The 15,477-nt window shown below is 51.1% G+C and overlaps 1 protein-coding gene across 1 annotated transcript in view; it reads right to left on the reverse strand.

The window, feature by feature from the left end:
* The window catches only part of LOC144758201 (uncharacterized), a 122,315-nt gene that overhangs the window by 18,212 nt on the left and 88,626 nt on the right, over positions 1–15,477 (reverse strand). Inside the window, exon 22 of the mRNA XM_078646416.1 lies at positions 6,104–6,217. Coding sequence (XP_078502542.1) covers positions 6,104–6,217 — 114 coding nt within the window. The remainder of the gene's footprint in view (positions 1–6,103; positions 6,218–15,477) is intronic.

A 15,477-nucleotide genomic window follows, 5' to 3' on the forward strand; every position in this document is an offset into this window, starting at 1 on the left:
GGCCTGCTGGCGCTGCCGCGGCCCTCTGCCTCGTGAAACCATCGTCTTGGCCTGCTGGCGCTGCCGCGGCCCTCTGCCTCGTGAAACCATCGTCTTGGCCTGCTGGCGCTGCCGCGGCCCTCTGCCTCGTGAAACCATCTTGGCCTGCTGGCGCTGCCGCGGCCCTCTGCCTCGTGAAACCATCGACTTGGCCTGCTGGCGCTGCCGCGGCCCTCTGCTTTATGAGACTATCACCTTGGCCTGCTGGCGCTGCCGCGGCCCGATCCACAGACCCTCCAGCTCGAGGATTGTGAGCTCGCCTTTTACCACCACCAGTACCGATCCGGTACTAAGACTGTCCCGCTACCCCCTTTCCCTACAGAGACTAGAAGTGAGAGGACCCCCGGGTCCAAGTTATCCTGTATCGCTGATATCCTTGCCTTAAGAACCTTATATAAAGCCTTGAACTCGACTTGGTGTGGTGCCTGTTTGTGGGGAGGGAGGGTACTTGTCTGTACGATCGCCGGAGACGGTCCCCCTCGGGGATCTCTCCCTCGGTATCCGGCCGACCCTCAGGGTCCCCGTCTAACAATGTGTGTCTTATCTAATGTATGTTTCTTATAATACAAAGGCTATTTTTATATAACCTTGTGTGGAGTTTCCTTTGTGGTGGGCCTTTGGGTGTTGTTGCTGGGGTGCGTGCGCAAATACTTAACCTACATCGCCTCCAAGTTTAGCCTTGCTGCTCGCGCCACGTTATCTAGAGGGTGAGTAGGGGTTATCTTGGCGTGTAACTCCCTTGCCCTGACTTGGGTGTGGTGGTCTCTGACTGACTTTGGCGAAAGCCCTGGCCAGCCGGGGATCCCATTTCCAACATTGGCGGCAGCGAGTGGGATAAGGATTTGTGTTTGCGTTGTACCACAGTAGCGGCTGGCCGCACTTCAAAGCTCTACATTTTTAGACAACCACATTTTGGGGATTATTGTTTTTGGTGAAATTCCATTGTTTCTTCTCCTGAAGAGTGTCATTTGATAATTGTGTTCAGTACATTTGTCCCCCGCCCTGCTTCCAGAGTTTGGTACCTGTGTCACTTTTGGTCAGGTTGAGAAGTCAGGGGTGGTAGAAACTGCCTTACCGATCCGAGGGGAGGGTGTGTGTGGATGAATGGTGTGTTTTCCTGGACGCATGAGTGAGTTCTCTTTTTTAAGGAGATTGTTGACATTTTGGAACTGTGTACTCGTGCTTCAGCTCTGACAGTTAAGTCCCCTGTGTTGCCCGTGTCTGTGAGCATCCTGTCAAGATTGAATCTCCTTTTAACCTCTGTGGCCTGTTTAAGTACAGTGTGCATGAGTTGGTACGGTTTTGTGAGGAGAGAGACATCCCAGTGAGTGAGTCAGACACCCAGTCCAAGCTTAGGGATAACCTGATCCTATGGCAGAAGGATGACTGGGAACGCGAGCACAGTGAGAGAGAGAGGGCCCGGGCCGCACACCAGGAGGGTGGTGGGTCTGAGGGGAGCCCTGAAGAGTCTGATGTGGAGAGTGAGTTTGACAGTGGATGGGCGCCAGCAGAGAGCGAGTACCCCCTAGATAGGGAGTCCCTTGCTGGGTCCAGTGTCAGATGTAGCACCCCATCCCCTTCCCTGTCCCCAGATGAGTGGTTGGATAGGAGAGAAGAGAGGGAGCACCAGCTGGTCATGGAGAAGCTCAGGTTAGAGTATGCCAGAGAGATGGCGCAGCTGGGTGTGAATGAGTGGATTGCGGAGGCTGAGAGAGCCTTGGCCAGGGAGAAGATAGCCCTGGAGGGTAGGTTATCCCCTGACCGCAGTCCTAGTTTTCTGGATTCCCCAGGGAGGGTTGGATCCAGTGGTGGCAGCATTAGAGAGTTTGGTGCGGGAAGTGCCATGCCCCGTTTCCAAAGAGTGGTACCTTGTTCCCGAGAGGACAGGTACAGATTGAAGTTCAGGGGCAGTAGGAGACTGCCTCACCAGGATTGGGCTGACTATGTGGATGATTGTCATGATGCCCTGCTTGATTGGCTAGAGGTTCATGGGGAACCTGATTTTGAGGGTCTGCTCAACCTAGTTATCAGAGAGCAGCTGTTCAATTGTTTTGTGCCAGAGTTGCGCAAACACCTGTCAAGAGGTGACTATGTTAGTCCTTGGAAGCTTGCAGAGGAAGCAGACCGCTGGGAAGGTGCCGGAGGTTCTGACACGTCATGGGTGAGTGAACCCGAGAGTAGTGGGTCAGGTATCTTCCAGACCAGTGTGGTGGAAGAGGCTCAGAGTAGCCCAGCTAGGTCCCAGTGTAGCGAGAGGGGTGTAGGGGCTCACGTCTTGTCTCAGTGGAGTAAGAGTGAGCGGGGGACTGAGTGTTCCCAGGTGCCCGAAACCCAGTCTCAGAACCTGGATGGTTTCTTGAGGGAACACCAGGTTGGGGGCCTAGGCTGTCCTGTTAGGCCCCTTGAGGGGGATCTCCTAGTGTCTAGAGAACCTGGAGTATCTTTAAATAGTGTTCCAGTGGTTCTGGTGTCCGGCAGTGCCGCTCCCGTTGGGGAGGCACAGACGTCCAAAGTGAGGAGTGAATGGGGGATGTGTTCCCCAGTGGGAGAACCAGTGGGTCAGGGACTACCCAGTTGGGCGAAGTTCCCGGTTAGTGACCATGGTGACACCACTTCTGTTCTGGGGGATCTTCCCGCACTGTCAGGTGGACAGGGGACGGGAGATCTGCGCCAGACAGACAGTCACACAGCACATGAGTCATGTGTTAGCCTCAGGGGGATGGTGAGTGAGTCCCCAGAAGTCCTGGAGTGCCAGGCAATTATCCCACCTATCGGTTTAGACCGAAGGTTGGGAGGCCAGGTTCAGGATCGGCCTGACCTGAAGGGTGGGACGTCTGTAACCAGAGTCTTAGCCAGTGCTTCTTCCAGGGGTACCTCTCCAGTTGGGAGGGTGCAGAACTCTGGAAGGGGGTGCAGAGGGTGGGAGAGCCCGCCTCTGACCCCGGTGCAACCTGAGGGGTTAAACCCTGGGTTGGAATGGCGTTCTAGGTGTCCCCCTCGCCGGAGGAGGAACCCTAAAAGAAGAGGTAAGGGGAGGAGAGCCTTCCCTGAGACTCCTGGTCCGCCTGAGGTTGTAGACCCTAGGCTGGAGAACCAGTGGCAGTCTAGCCCTGTCTTGCAAACAGGAAGAGTGGAGAATGGACACTATGTGCCAGGGGTTACTACCCCCCACTCTGTGGATAGGCAAGGACCGGTGGCACCTGGGTGGCCCAGGGCCTGGTCCTGGCCGCGGACAGCTCGGGAGTACCAGTGGGGTAGCCCAGTTGGTCCGGATAGTGGTTCTAGAAGGAATCCCATGGGTTCACTGTGGCGTAGAACAGGAGGGTGTCCCTGCAGTTGCGGGCCCGCGTCCGTGTTCTATCACCCCAAGCAGGGAAGTCCATCACGGTGGTGATTGGTCTACCCTGCGTTTTGGCTGGAAGGGGGTTGTGTTGGACTTGGGCCTTAGGGCAGGTTCACCCCTAGACTTTTTGCTTGAAATGGTGACCTGGCAATGGTGATTTTTGGGATTCTGCGCACTTTCACTGTGTCCCAGTGGAAAGTGCGTGCGCACTCTGAGTGCATGTGCTGAGCTAGGCCTGCCCGCCCATAGGAATGCATGGGGAATGTATGTGTCCCTGGTAGTTCCTGATGCGTGGGGTGTACAGGCTTGAGTCTGGTATGTGTGAACTCGTGAGAATGAATGCTGCGCAACGGTATGTGCGGCTTGTATATGTCTAGTAGGGAAGCGCCATTTCTAGACATGGCTGTACGTGTGCTGTGAGGGTGCTGGAGTGTGATTGGCTGGAGCTGGCTGGCATGCCAGGCTCCAGGAAGTCTGGATGGGTCTGCCCGGTGGTGAGTGGGAGATTAGCATGAGTGATGTGTGGAAGGAGTGTACCTGTGTCCTGGATGGGCTGGGTTTTCCCCACACAATGCTGGCTCTGCCCCCCTGTGGTGTGTCTAATGACCCAAGCCCTGCCAGTGAATAGAGAGGGTGGTTGAGGTAAACAGAGTACTCAAGAACCAGCTGCGACTGGTTCCGCCCCCACCCTGCACCTTCAGACAAAGGAATGCACTGTATAAAAATGGGGCTGTGTCCCCACAGTTTTGTTCTCTTCCAGGATCCTGAGGGGGCTGTTGCTGCTGCTGGGCCAGAGGACCGCCACTTGGGGTGTCTCCCTGCCTGGAGACCCAGTGTGCTGGCTCTGGGCCCAGCCTTGCCCCCCTGCCTTGCTGAAGGACTCTGCTGGACCTTTATTTTTCTTATAGCGCCTGGGAGCGCTCTATCTTGGTCCTCTAGCGCTTGGAGCGCTTGATTTTGTCCCAGCGCTGGGAGCGCTGTATTTTGCCCCCCACAAGCGCCTGTGAGCGCTTTAATGGCGTCCTAGCGCAGGGAGCGCTTTATTTTCCACATATAGCGCTTGGAGAGCTTTAGATTTGCCTGGCGCCGCCTTGATTGCTTCGGCCGGTGCCCACCCGGCATTGATTGCCCCGTTGTGGATCAACTCGAGGGAGCCAACCCCTCGGTTGAGTCATCGTCTGCTTACACCCCGCCTGCCTGCCTGAATCGGGCCGCCGCGCTGCCCGCGGTGACCCGGAAGTGAAGGGCCGGCCGGCCAATCCCTACGCGGCCTGACCGGGAGAAGGACCGGAAGTCCCGCCCCCGGCGCCGCAGCGTGAGAAGGGGAGAAAGGGTGGCGCTGCTCGCGGGGCTCCCGTGAGGAGAAGAGAGCCCCGCATCGGAAGAAGCCTGAGGAGAGGGAGAGGAGCCCGCCCGCGGCACCAGAGCCGCCGCCAGACAGCCGGTGAGTGTGGAAGTGCCGGTAGCGCGAGATAGCGCTAAGTGACAGAGTGAAGCCACGAGGGCTTCAAGAGAGCATTCCTTTGCGTAGAGCCGGTTGAGGCTCTTGGGGCTGTTGCCCCTGCTCTGAGTCCCCCGTGAGGGACTCCAATGTACCTGCCAGTGCAGTCTCGAGTCCTGAGAGACTCGAGGGGGGCCTTACCTGTGTTGTTGAGCCCGGAGAGGCTCTGGAGACGGCGCATTTTGTGTTGAGCCCTGAGAGGCTCAGAGGGGGCATCTTCTTTCCGAGCCAGGAGGCTCAAAGGGGCCAGTCATTTGTTAAGAGCCCAGAGAGGCTCCTGGGGGCAATCTGCGTATTTCGAGCCCGAGAGGCTCTGGCGCCCACAGTTGCTTTGCGAGCCCCGAGAGGCTCGGGGTGCCAGTTCGTTGTCCTTGAGCCAGAGAGGCTCCAACGTTGCCCTAAACTTTCCCTGCACAGTTGCCCAGCACTTTGTGGGCAACTGCCACGTTTAGGCCCTGACATTGGGACACAGGGACAGCCACAGGTTGTGGCTCATGTGGGTTTTTGCGCAATTGCTTGTGCTTGCACCTCTGAATGTGTTTTTATGCGTCATGTGCCTTGTTTCTACACCGCTGAATGTGTTTTGATACATCATGTGTTTTATTGCTACACCTCTGAATGAATGTTATGCATTACATCATGTGTTCTGTTCTTGCACCCCTACAGGTATTGTGATATGTAGGTGGTTGTTTTCTCCCTAGTACAGGTGGTGCTAGTGAGGTCCTGTTACCAGTGATTACTGGTTGTGTGTTACAAGTTCTATTTGTGTGCTACACTGATTTTACTTTCTACAAAGTGCTAAGTTCTGAAAGTGCTGATACCCCTGACAGTGGTCCAAGAGGCCCTGTCCTGTACAATATCCCTTGTAAATTCTGCCCGTGCCTCTGGCACAGTGTAATAAGATGTGTGTCTTATCTAATGTATGTTTCTTATAATACAAAGGCTATTTTTATATAACCTTGTGTGGAGTTTCCTTTGTGGTGGGCCTTTGGGTGTTGTTGCTGGGGTGCGTGCGCAAATACTTAACCTACATCGCCTCCAAGTTTAGCCTTGCTGCTCGCGCCACGTTACCTAGAGGGTGAGTAGGGGTTATCTTGGCGTGTAACTCCCTTGCCCTGACTAGGGAGTGGTGGTCTCTGACTGACTTTGGCGAAAGCCCTGGCCAGCCGGGGATCCCATTTCCAACACACACAAACACACATTTACACACCTCTACTCACCATTGGCATGCCTACATTCATATCCATTAGTGCGGTCCACACACTCGGCTCCATGTTGGCATGGCGTGCTGGCACACTCGTCTATATCTACCTGACACCTGGAGCCGGCGAATCCTGTGGGAAGAGCAGAGGTCAAATCTGAAGTCAACAGAGTCAGCCCTTTGGGTACAGAACAAATGACCACTTCTAAAACCAGCTGACAGTCCCAAGTGAAGGACAGCCAGGGGAATAAAGGCTGCTAAACAGGGTATTCACCTAGAACTAGCTTCCCTCCTTGTTCTACTCTGTCTTCCTTGCCTCTTGTCGAAAGGTTGTGTGAGGTGCCCAACTGCCCTTGAGCTACACACAACTCAGTTGTCTCGAGTGTGTACAAGACAACATCAACTGTGTTTAAGTTTGTGATGTAGGAGACAATGAAATGTGAGAGGAAAAACATGACACATGAAAACCCCTCTAGTCAGGAAGATGGATCAGTTCCGACATTGACCTCAAGCCTTTTGCGGCTGCTCACTGGCTCGCCAATGGACCGCCAGCGCCCTGACATTCACAGAAGACATAGCAAACCTGAAACCTATCTGTACAGCCTGAAGGGGAGCTGTTCATGGGTCAGTGCTCAGAAGCCACAGAGCAGTAGATGTAGGCCCAGTCATTAAAAACTTGCACATTAGGACAAGGCTATTTTCTAGGTTGTGGTTCAGACTATGTTGAGTCCACCCGGATGTGAACTATGAAGTCTGACTCAAACTCTTTCTGGAGGCTAGCATGTTAAATAACACAGACTGGGACATTAAATGCTGGCAGAAAGTAAATTGATCGCCATGAATTAGAGACCCGAAATGGCGCCCTTGTATTTCCCACAAGCCTTGTTAGCCAAAGGCAGGCAGGTGGATGGGGATTTTAAAACATCTCCCCAGTAACACAACTCATGTAGGGACAGCTTGTAAGCTTAAGAACAGACCAGTGGACCAAAATAAAAGTGTATGGAGTTTAAGTTTTAGAAATGGGGACTGCGCTGAGATTAAAAAATGGGTATTTTGATTGTCGCATTACTATGGAAAGAGAAACCGTATCTGGAAAGAGCTCGAGAGGTTTAGGGACAGTGTCAGGGGCTTGCTCCATGCAGCCCTGGTTTGGACAGGCCTGTTTGAGAAGCAGAGTCTCAAAGTCCTCCTCCAATGCTGCGAAGTGGAGTACGAGCATGTCCTTTGTGCTGGGAGTCTGCCCCGCACCGCTCTTCCAGAGGGAGGACAGTGTGCTGACCCCGCGCCATCCCAGGGAGGACAGTGTGCTGACCCCGCGCCATCCCAGGGAGGACAGTGTGCTGACCCCACGCCATCCCAGGGAGGACAGTGTGCTGACCCCGCGTCATCCCATGGAGGACAGTGTGCTGACCCCGCGCCATCCCAGGGAGGACAGTGTGCTGACCCGCGCCATCCCAGGGAGGACAGTGTGCTGGCCCCACGCCATCCCAGGGAGGACAGTGTGCTGACCCCGCGCCATCCCAGGGAGGACAGTGTGCTGACCCCGCGCCATCCCAGGGAGGACAGTGTGCTGACCCCGCGCCATCCCAGGGAGGACAGTGTGCTGACCCGCGCCATCCCAGGGAGGACAGTGTGCTGACCCCGCGCCATCCCAGGGAGGACAGTGTGCTGACCCTGCGCCATCCCAGGGAGGACAGTGTGCTGACCCCGCGCCATCCCAGGGAGGACAGAGTGCTGACCCGCGCCATCCCAGGGAGGACAGAGTGCTGACCCGCGCCATCCCAGGGAGGACAGTGTGCTGACCCGCGCCATCCCAGGGAGGACAGTGTGCTGACCCGCACCATCCCAGGGAAGACAGTGTGCTGGCCTGCGCCATCCCAGGGAGGACAGTGTGCTGACCCTGCGCCATCCCAGGGAGGACAGTGTGCTGACCCCACGCCATCCCAGGGCGCCATCCCAGGGAGGACAGTGTGCTGACCCGCGCCATCCCAGGGAGGACAGTGGGCTGACCCGCGCCATCCCAGGGATGACAGTGTGCTGACCCCGCGCCATTCCGAGCAGAAGCCGCCATATTTATAAGAGGACGGAAGAGATGGGAAAGAGAGCAGCTGGGTTTCAGCCACTCCAAGGAATCCTTCTTCATGGGACAGAAGAACAAGAAACTAAAACAAAAAATAACTGCTTGATAGCATAATATATAATTGCAGTCTGTATGATGCTGTGATCTGGTTTGAACAGCCGATAGTAAAGAACCTTTATGCACGCAATGAACAGTCTGTGCCTGAAGGGGCTTTTCCATAAGAAAGGAGGTGGAGGTTCAAGACTCAAACCTCTGCCTACAAGAGAACACGTGGGGATATTTCACCCCACGCAGTGGACTGTGCTGGCAAAATAAACACACACTCAGGGAGCAGGTGAACGCAGCAGCCCTTGGTAGGGAAAAACACAACTTCTGCGTAACACTGGTGTGAGGTTCCAACCTGGCCTCAGGTGCGCAAAGACCGAAGGGCGCCCCTACTGGTGGCGTGAGCTTCAACAGCTACACTGGGGGCTGTTTCAGCTCTGCCTGCATTCCTCTCCCCTGTTTACCTCCCCACCACCTTCCGTTCCCCATGTCTTGGCTATGCTACGCGCTAATAACTAATATTATTGTGTAATCTCATGTTTTTCTCCTAAGCCTATATGTAATTTTCGTAACCTGTAACCCACAGATCCTCATGCAAAGTGCTCTGATACCTCCGGGTCTACCCAGCGCTATATAAAACTAAAAATAACTAGCATTTTCTCATTTCTTTATACACACAAACTGGTTTTAGTATTATGTTTTCTCAATACTATTGTAGCATGTCACAAGGAATGCAGACCTTTGTGAAGTCTTTCAGATCCCTGCCCAATCGGATTCATTATTTCTAATGTGTGGCAGAGAATGGTTGGACAGTCTGTGGCCTTTGACCACAGAGAGCTGTCGAGTGGTGGATTTCGGGTACAAGCAGTTTTACTTTCAAGAAACAAAGGCTCAGGCGGCGGGACTCTGTGCTCTCAGAATGGCCTTACCAGTGATAAGTATTGACTGTGCCCTTAAGTCATTGCTGAACTGATAAAAAAGGGGCATCTTCAGGCCACCTCATGCAGACTGTTTAGTAACCACAGAAACTGCATCCGTGTAACAAATACCATCTCTAGAGATCTGTGGCCAAGCAGACGTTTGTTTGATGTTCAGAGGTCTCAGCTAGCAGAATAGGAGCACGTGTTCTTAAGAGTGGATGTGTCAATGTCCAGGTAAAATGTAAGGCTGTGGTCAATGGCAGCTGTTTTGAGGTTCATCTGGTCAGCAGAGCCGAGGATCAGCATTGAGGGTTAAAGATGTGCGTGAGAGCCTTATCTGTGCTGTGCCCACTCCAGAAGCCAAATTGGTGTTGATCCAGGAGATAGAAATTCTGGATGTGGGCACAGAGTTGAGAATGGTCTCATTTTTCTAGGAGTTTGGCAAGGGTGGGGATGTTAGAGATAGGACAGAAGTTGTTAAGGTCCATACTATTAGCTGTAGGCTTTTTAAGGACATGTGTTAACTGAGCAGCTTTTAGACAATCCAGGATCATACCTTGTGTGAGAGACGCATTGACAATCTTTGTCCAGATGGGGGTGAGGACCTCCTTCAGTTCTTTGAAGATGAACGGTGGTAACAGTTCGCTAAAATGATTACTCTGAATGATACTCTGAAAAATCTTGTTGGTGTCTTTTTCGCTGAGGGGAGTGAAGGTGGCCCAAGAGGCATTGATCTTTGTGCTCAGGCCGGTCAGTTCAAACTTCTCTGATAAGGTCGAAGGGGACGCCGAACCCCCGGATAGCAAGATAGCTTCCCTGGAGTCAAGATCAATATTGATGCGTCTGCATTTCTCAGTAAAGAAGGCGGCCAGATTCTCGCAAGAAGGTTGGTTGACCTCAGAGACAGAGCAATTTGGCGTTTCCACCGATTGTTGTTTCACCAGCCTAAAAAGTTTCTTGGGGCTATTAGCGGCTTGATTAAGTTTGGATCTGAAGTAGTCGGCTTTAGCAATCTTGATTTGTTTGTTATCAAAGCTCCTAATCGTTCTAAGGATTGTTAATTGGTCCAAGGATGGATTCAATTTCCATGAGTGTTCAACTGCCCTGAGGTGTCGGCGCTCCGTGTTTAAGTTGTCACTAACCCATGGTTTGGAAATTTTAGTTGAGGCTTTTTTTATGTTGGAGTTGAGCAATGGAATCCTTAATGCTAGTGATAGCAGAGTTGTAGAAGTTGGTGAGTGCATGTATCTCGGTCATGTCAGCTTGTGGAGAGAGGGCAGATATATAGTGGGTTGCTAGATCGGCTGTACGGATATTTCTGAGGTCCCTTTTCCAAATCTTCGATTTTGCTGGTTCAGCCTTCCTCAGAGAGACTTCCAAGTTGATAAAAAATAAGATGCTGTGATGATTGGACCAATCGCACAGGGAAATGGTGTCCAGTGTGATGGTGTGAACTTTGGAGATGATGAGGTGCAGAATTTCTCCTATATTATGGTTTGGCTGGTCACAGTGTTGGATCAGTTCATGATCATTTAAGAATGATTTGAGGCATGTAACAGCTTGGTCATTGAGGTTGGACCAGTGCAAGTTGAAATCACCAAGAAAGATTTGGGTCATAGCGGAATCAACATTGCCAGAGATGATTTCCATTAATTGCTCAATGAAGGGGAGGTTGTCCCCAGGAGGGTGGTAAAATGTGTGTAGTTTGCAAACCGGAAGGTTGTGACTAAAGATATTGATACAAAGGTATTCGCATGAGACCGATAGTGAGCTCCGATATATGCAATCTAGGCCACCACCCATATTCAAAGCTCTGTCTAGATGGATTATGTCATGGGTAGGAGGCAGTAAGAGGTCTAGGAAGGGAGTAGAAGCTAGGCCACCACCCGTCTTCAAACTCTATCTAGATGGATTATGTCTTGGGTAGGAGGCAGCAAGAGGTCTAGGAAGGGAGTGGAAGCGGGATTGAGCCAAGTTTCGGTGAGGATTTATTTATTTTGAGAGTTTTATACAGCGCGAACAAGATCTTTGCAGATATCAGAGCGCTTTACAAGTAAAAATACAAAGTAAAAATACAAAGTAATAAAGCGTATATACAAAGTGATATATGAGGTAGTTAGGTACAAGGTGCTAGTTACATAGGTAGGTCAAAGGACATGAGGTAGGTCACAGGTGTGGTAGTGTAGGTACACTGAGTATAGACAAACAATTGCGTCAATAGCATAAAGTGCAATAACAAGGAGCATATACTTGCTTAAGCGTGTTTAGAGTATTTAGAGTTTAAAGGTGGGCCAAGTTGAGGTGGGTGTGTGCAGGATGTATAGTCCCACAGGTGCGACAGTAGAAGGGAAGTAAGGATCGTTGGGGTGGAGAGGGTAAAGTGTGCAAAGTCAACCAGGTGCGTCAACAATATAACAATATACATAATCAACCAGGTGCATCAAACATTATAACAAAATACAAAGAGTGAGCGTATACAATTACGTAATTCGATAATACGGGTGGTACAATAGGCCAAGGTCGGGCAGGACTTACAGAGCAGATTCATGAGTGATACGGAGTAATAGGTCATGTGTATTTTGCCATGAGGATCGCTTTAACTTCTTTCTTAAAGATTGTGTTGGAGGAGATGAGCCTTGTTTCAGGAGGGAGTGAGTTCCAGATCCTGGGTGCCATTCCTGAAAAGGAGCGTTTATACGTTTTTTCCTTCCGAAATCTTCGAGGTTTCAGCAAAAGATTGTTTGTGCTTCTAGTAGTTCGGGAGCCACCCGAAATTGTCAACTTTTGAGTGAGGTAGGCGGGTGAATTCACATGCACAGCCTTGTGTGTCATGCATGCGATTTTCAGTTGAATTCTGGCTCCAAAAGGTAGCCAGTTCAGTGATTTAAAGTCCGGGGAGATATGCGAGTGTTTTTTTGAGCCTGTGACGAGTCTCGCTGCGGCGTTAAGGGACGCTCTTAGGGGTGCCGTTGTAGTTAGGGGGAGCCCGCAGAGGGCGGTGCTACCGTATTCTATGTGCGGGATGACTATAGATTGTACTGCAGTTTGGAAGTCTTTGGCAGGAAGGAAGGGTTTAAGTTTTCTCAGGGTATTGATTTGGAAGTTTGCTCCTTTGGTTGCCTTGCTGATGTGCTGCTGCATGTTGAGATTGGTGTCAAGTGTTATGCCTAAAGATTTTGCTGAGTCTACTACGATGGGCTGTACATTTAGAGCTGTTAATTGCTTGAGCCATGTTTGAGCCGTGGATATTTTAGCGGGAGGTGAGATCAGGAGGAATTCGGTCTTCAGAGCATTGAGTTTGAGGTGATTCTCAGCAAGCCAGGATTGGGTGTTTCTGATCGTGGTGTTCAGCAGCATGATGTCCTTGGGAGATTGTATTTTGAGATAAAGTTGGGTGTCGTCGGCATACATGTGAAAGTGCACATTAGAAGCCTGTAACAACGTAGTGAGAGGTTCCATAACTAGGTTGAACAGTGTTGGGGAGAGGGAGGATCCTTGAGGGACGCCTAGCGATACAGGTACCGGAGAGGACAGCAGGTTGTTGCTTTTGATTCTTTGTGTCCGGTTGTGTAGAAATGAGGTGAACCACTTTAGAACAGTCCCAGATATGCCCATTCTTGTGTTTAACAGTTCGAGTAAGTTCTCATGTTTAACTGTATCGAATGCTGAGGAGAGATCCAGAAGGATGAGGAGACAGGTATCGTTTTGGTCTAGGATTTGGAGGGCGTCGTCCACTATGTGAGTCATGGCAGTTTCAGTACTGTGCCCTGCTCGGAAGCCTGACTGATGAGCGTTTAGGAGAGCAAACTTATCTATGTGTTTAGTCAATTGTAGTTGTACGCATTTTTCCAACAGTTTAGCGAGAGTGGGAATGTTTGTAATAGGGCGGTAATTGTTTAGATCAGTGGGGTCTGCTGTTGGTTTTTTTAGTAGCGGTGTGACTTGCCCTACTTTGAGGGCGTTGGGGATGGATCCTTGTTGAAGAGAGCTATTGATAATCTTAGACCAGAGTGGGAGAAGCCAAGGGGAAAAGTCTTTTACAGCGTTAGCAGGAAGGGGGTCAGAGAGGTGATTGGAAGGTTTCAAGGCGCTGAGCAGTCTGCCAATTTCTTCTACGGAGTAAGTGTCAAAGGATGACCAAGTAGCATTGTTCTTTGGTTGAGGCACTGCTGTTTGTCAGGGGTTGGAGTACAGGATAGCGTCATTGAGGAGATCGCTTCTTATTCTCTCAGTTTTTTGGATAAAGAAGGCAGAGAAGTCTTCGCAGGAAGGGGTAACGTCCATGGAGCTGATTGTCTGGGGTTGCTCTTTGGATTGTGTTCTGACTAACTCAAACAGTTTTCTTGGACGGTTTTTAGCTTGGGCGAGCTGGAGGCTGAAGAAGTCTCTTTTTGAGCGTTTTATTTTCCTGAAGTAGGCGTTTCTCTGTTTCTTTAGACTTTTTAGGTGCACTGCAGAAGGGGCTGACCTCCAGGTGCGCTCTGCCATTCGCATCGCCCGTCTATCCTCATTGAGGCTTCCGTCATACCATGGGTTGGAAGTCTTCTTGGACGAGACTCTTTTCAGTTGCATGGGCGCCACCTCATCGATTATTGTGGACATAGTATTGAGATAGTGGTCAGTCAGAAGTTGAACGTCTGTATCGCCGGGAGGGGGAAGTAGCCGATTGCAGCTGTTGGGTGGTAGGGAGTTTGGGTTGAGTTTCTTCAAGTCTCTTTTCCACACTTTGTGCTTAGGGGGTTGAACTGAGTTAAGTCTGGTTTTTTCCTTGATGAGGAAGGAGGCAATATGGTGATCTGACCAGTCACAAGGTTGGATTGACTCCAGTTGAATAGCGCCCTCTTTGGAGATGATAAGGTCAAGGGTAGAACCTCTCTTATGGGTCGATGATGGATGATGATATATATCTCATTTTGTTGGATGAGGTCGAATGTTTCAGAGGCGTGTTTGCTGGCTGACCTGCAGTTGAGTAGTACGCATTTAAGTTAGACCGGTGTATGAGGGGGAGGCGACTGTATGATGTTCACTCTCATAAGGTTGTCAATATTGGAGCCTCTAGGGTTGTGAGGGTGTTCTCTGTAGGGGTATCGTGAATGGTTAGAATTTGACCCTCTGTGATCTTTTTGGTGTCTAAGGTGATTGAGTAGGAAATGAGTAGGTCCTTGATATCGTTAGATGCAAGATAGGCCTTCGCTCTTCTGCGGTGGGAGGGAGCGTTAGGTAGGGGTATGGTTTTGGAGAAGGAGCGGGGGGAGGCTGACCACAGCGATTTCTGACACTAGTAGGTGTTCTCTCAATTCTCTCACTTTTATCAGAAAAAATGCAGGAAAGATAAGGCCATGGGCGTGAAGTGGCCATTCGCATCGTCCACTAGGAGGCTGCCACAACAGCCCAAAATTGGATGTACCAACAGTTTCAACCAGTACATTAATTCCATTATTTCAATATTCTCTGCCTGAGTTTGTTTTCCCAATAAGCACTAGCAAGCCGGAAGGAATGGTTTTAATGTGCTAATACTGCAGTGAGGCACGCGAGGGGCTGCCAGCAGGAGTAATCATAGATCCGTAGTTGTGAAGTAGTCCCCCATGCAGTGAAGGCGGAAGGATATACTCAACCACCCAAAAGCAGTAGATGTGAAGTGTATACTCCACTGGGCTGAGCCGACACTTGATCGACAGGATCGACATCCAATGGCTGAAAGAGTCTTGTTAAAGCAAGCCAATGGCTGTAGGGTGGACCCTAAGGCCTCTACCCATATTGCGGCAATGCATCTATTTGACAGCTCTGCTGTCAGAGCTCAGACCTAGAAAGAGAGCAGCAGGTGTATGAATTTTCTGACGATAGCTGTGATTGAAAACTAGAATCCGAGGCAGGCAGGATCTCAGAGCACAGGGTGGTCTGCCCCTTCTCAGCAGGAGGATCACCAGCCCAGGGAAAGAGTCCTTCAATCAATCAATCAATCAATCAATCACGGAATGGTAAGCACGCTGCTCACCTGTGAGGGTCTCAAGGTGCTGAGGGGGGGAGGTCCGCAGATTTGTTTAGCCGAAGAGCCAGGTCTTGAGGGTCTTCCTGAAGGTGTTCAGGGAGGGGGCGTGTCTGATGTCTGCCGGCAGCTCGTTCCAGGTCTTGGCTGCAATGTGAGAGAAGGATCTTCTGCCTGCTCTGGCTCTGTAGATGCGTGAGATTTCGGCCAGTGCGAGGTTGGGAGATCGGAGGATTTTTTTGGCTACGTGTAAGTTGATTCTGTCTTTGAGGTATTCGGGTCCGTTGTTGTGTAGGCATGAGTGAGGATTTTGAAAGTGACTCTTTTCTCCACAGGGAGGCGAAGTCTCCAATGCAGTCGAG

This window comes from Lissotriton helveticus, chromosome 1_1 (assembly GCF_964261635.1).
Source record: "Lissotriton helveticus chromosome 1_1, aLisHel1.1, whole genome shotgun sequence".
NCBI classification, from domain to species: Eukaryota; Metazoa; Chordata; class Amphibia; order Caudata; family Salamandridae; genus Lissotriton; species Lissotriton helveticus.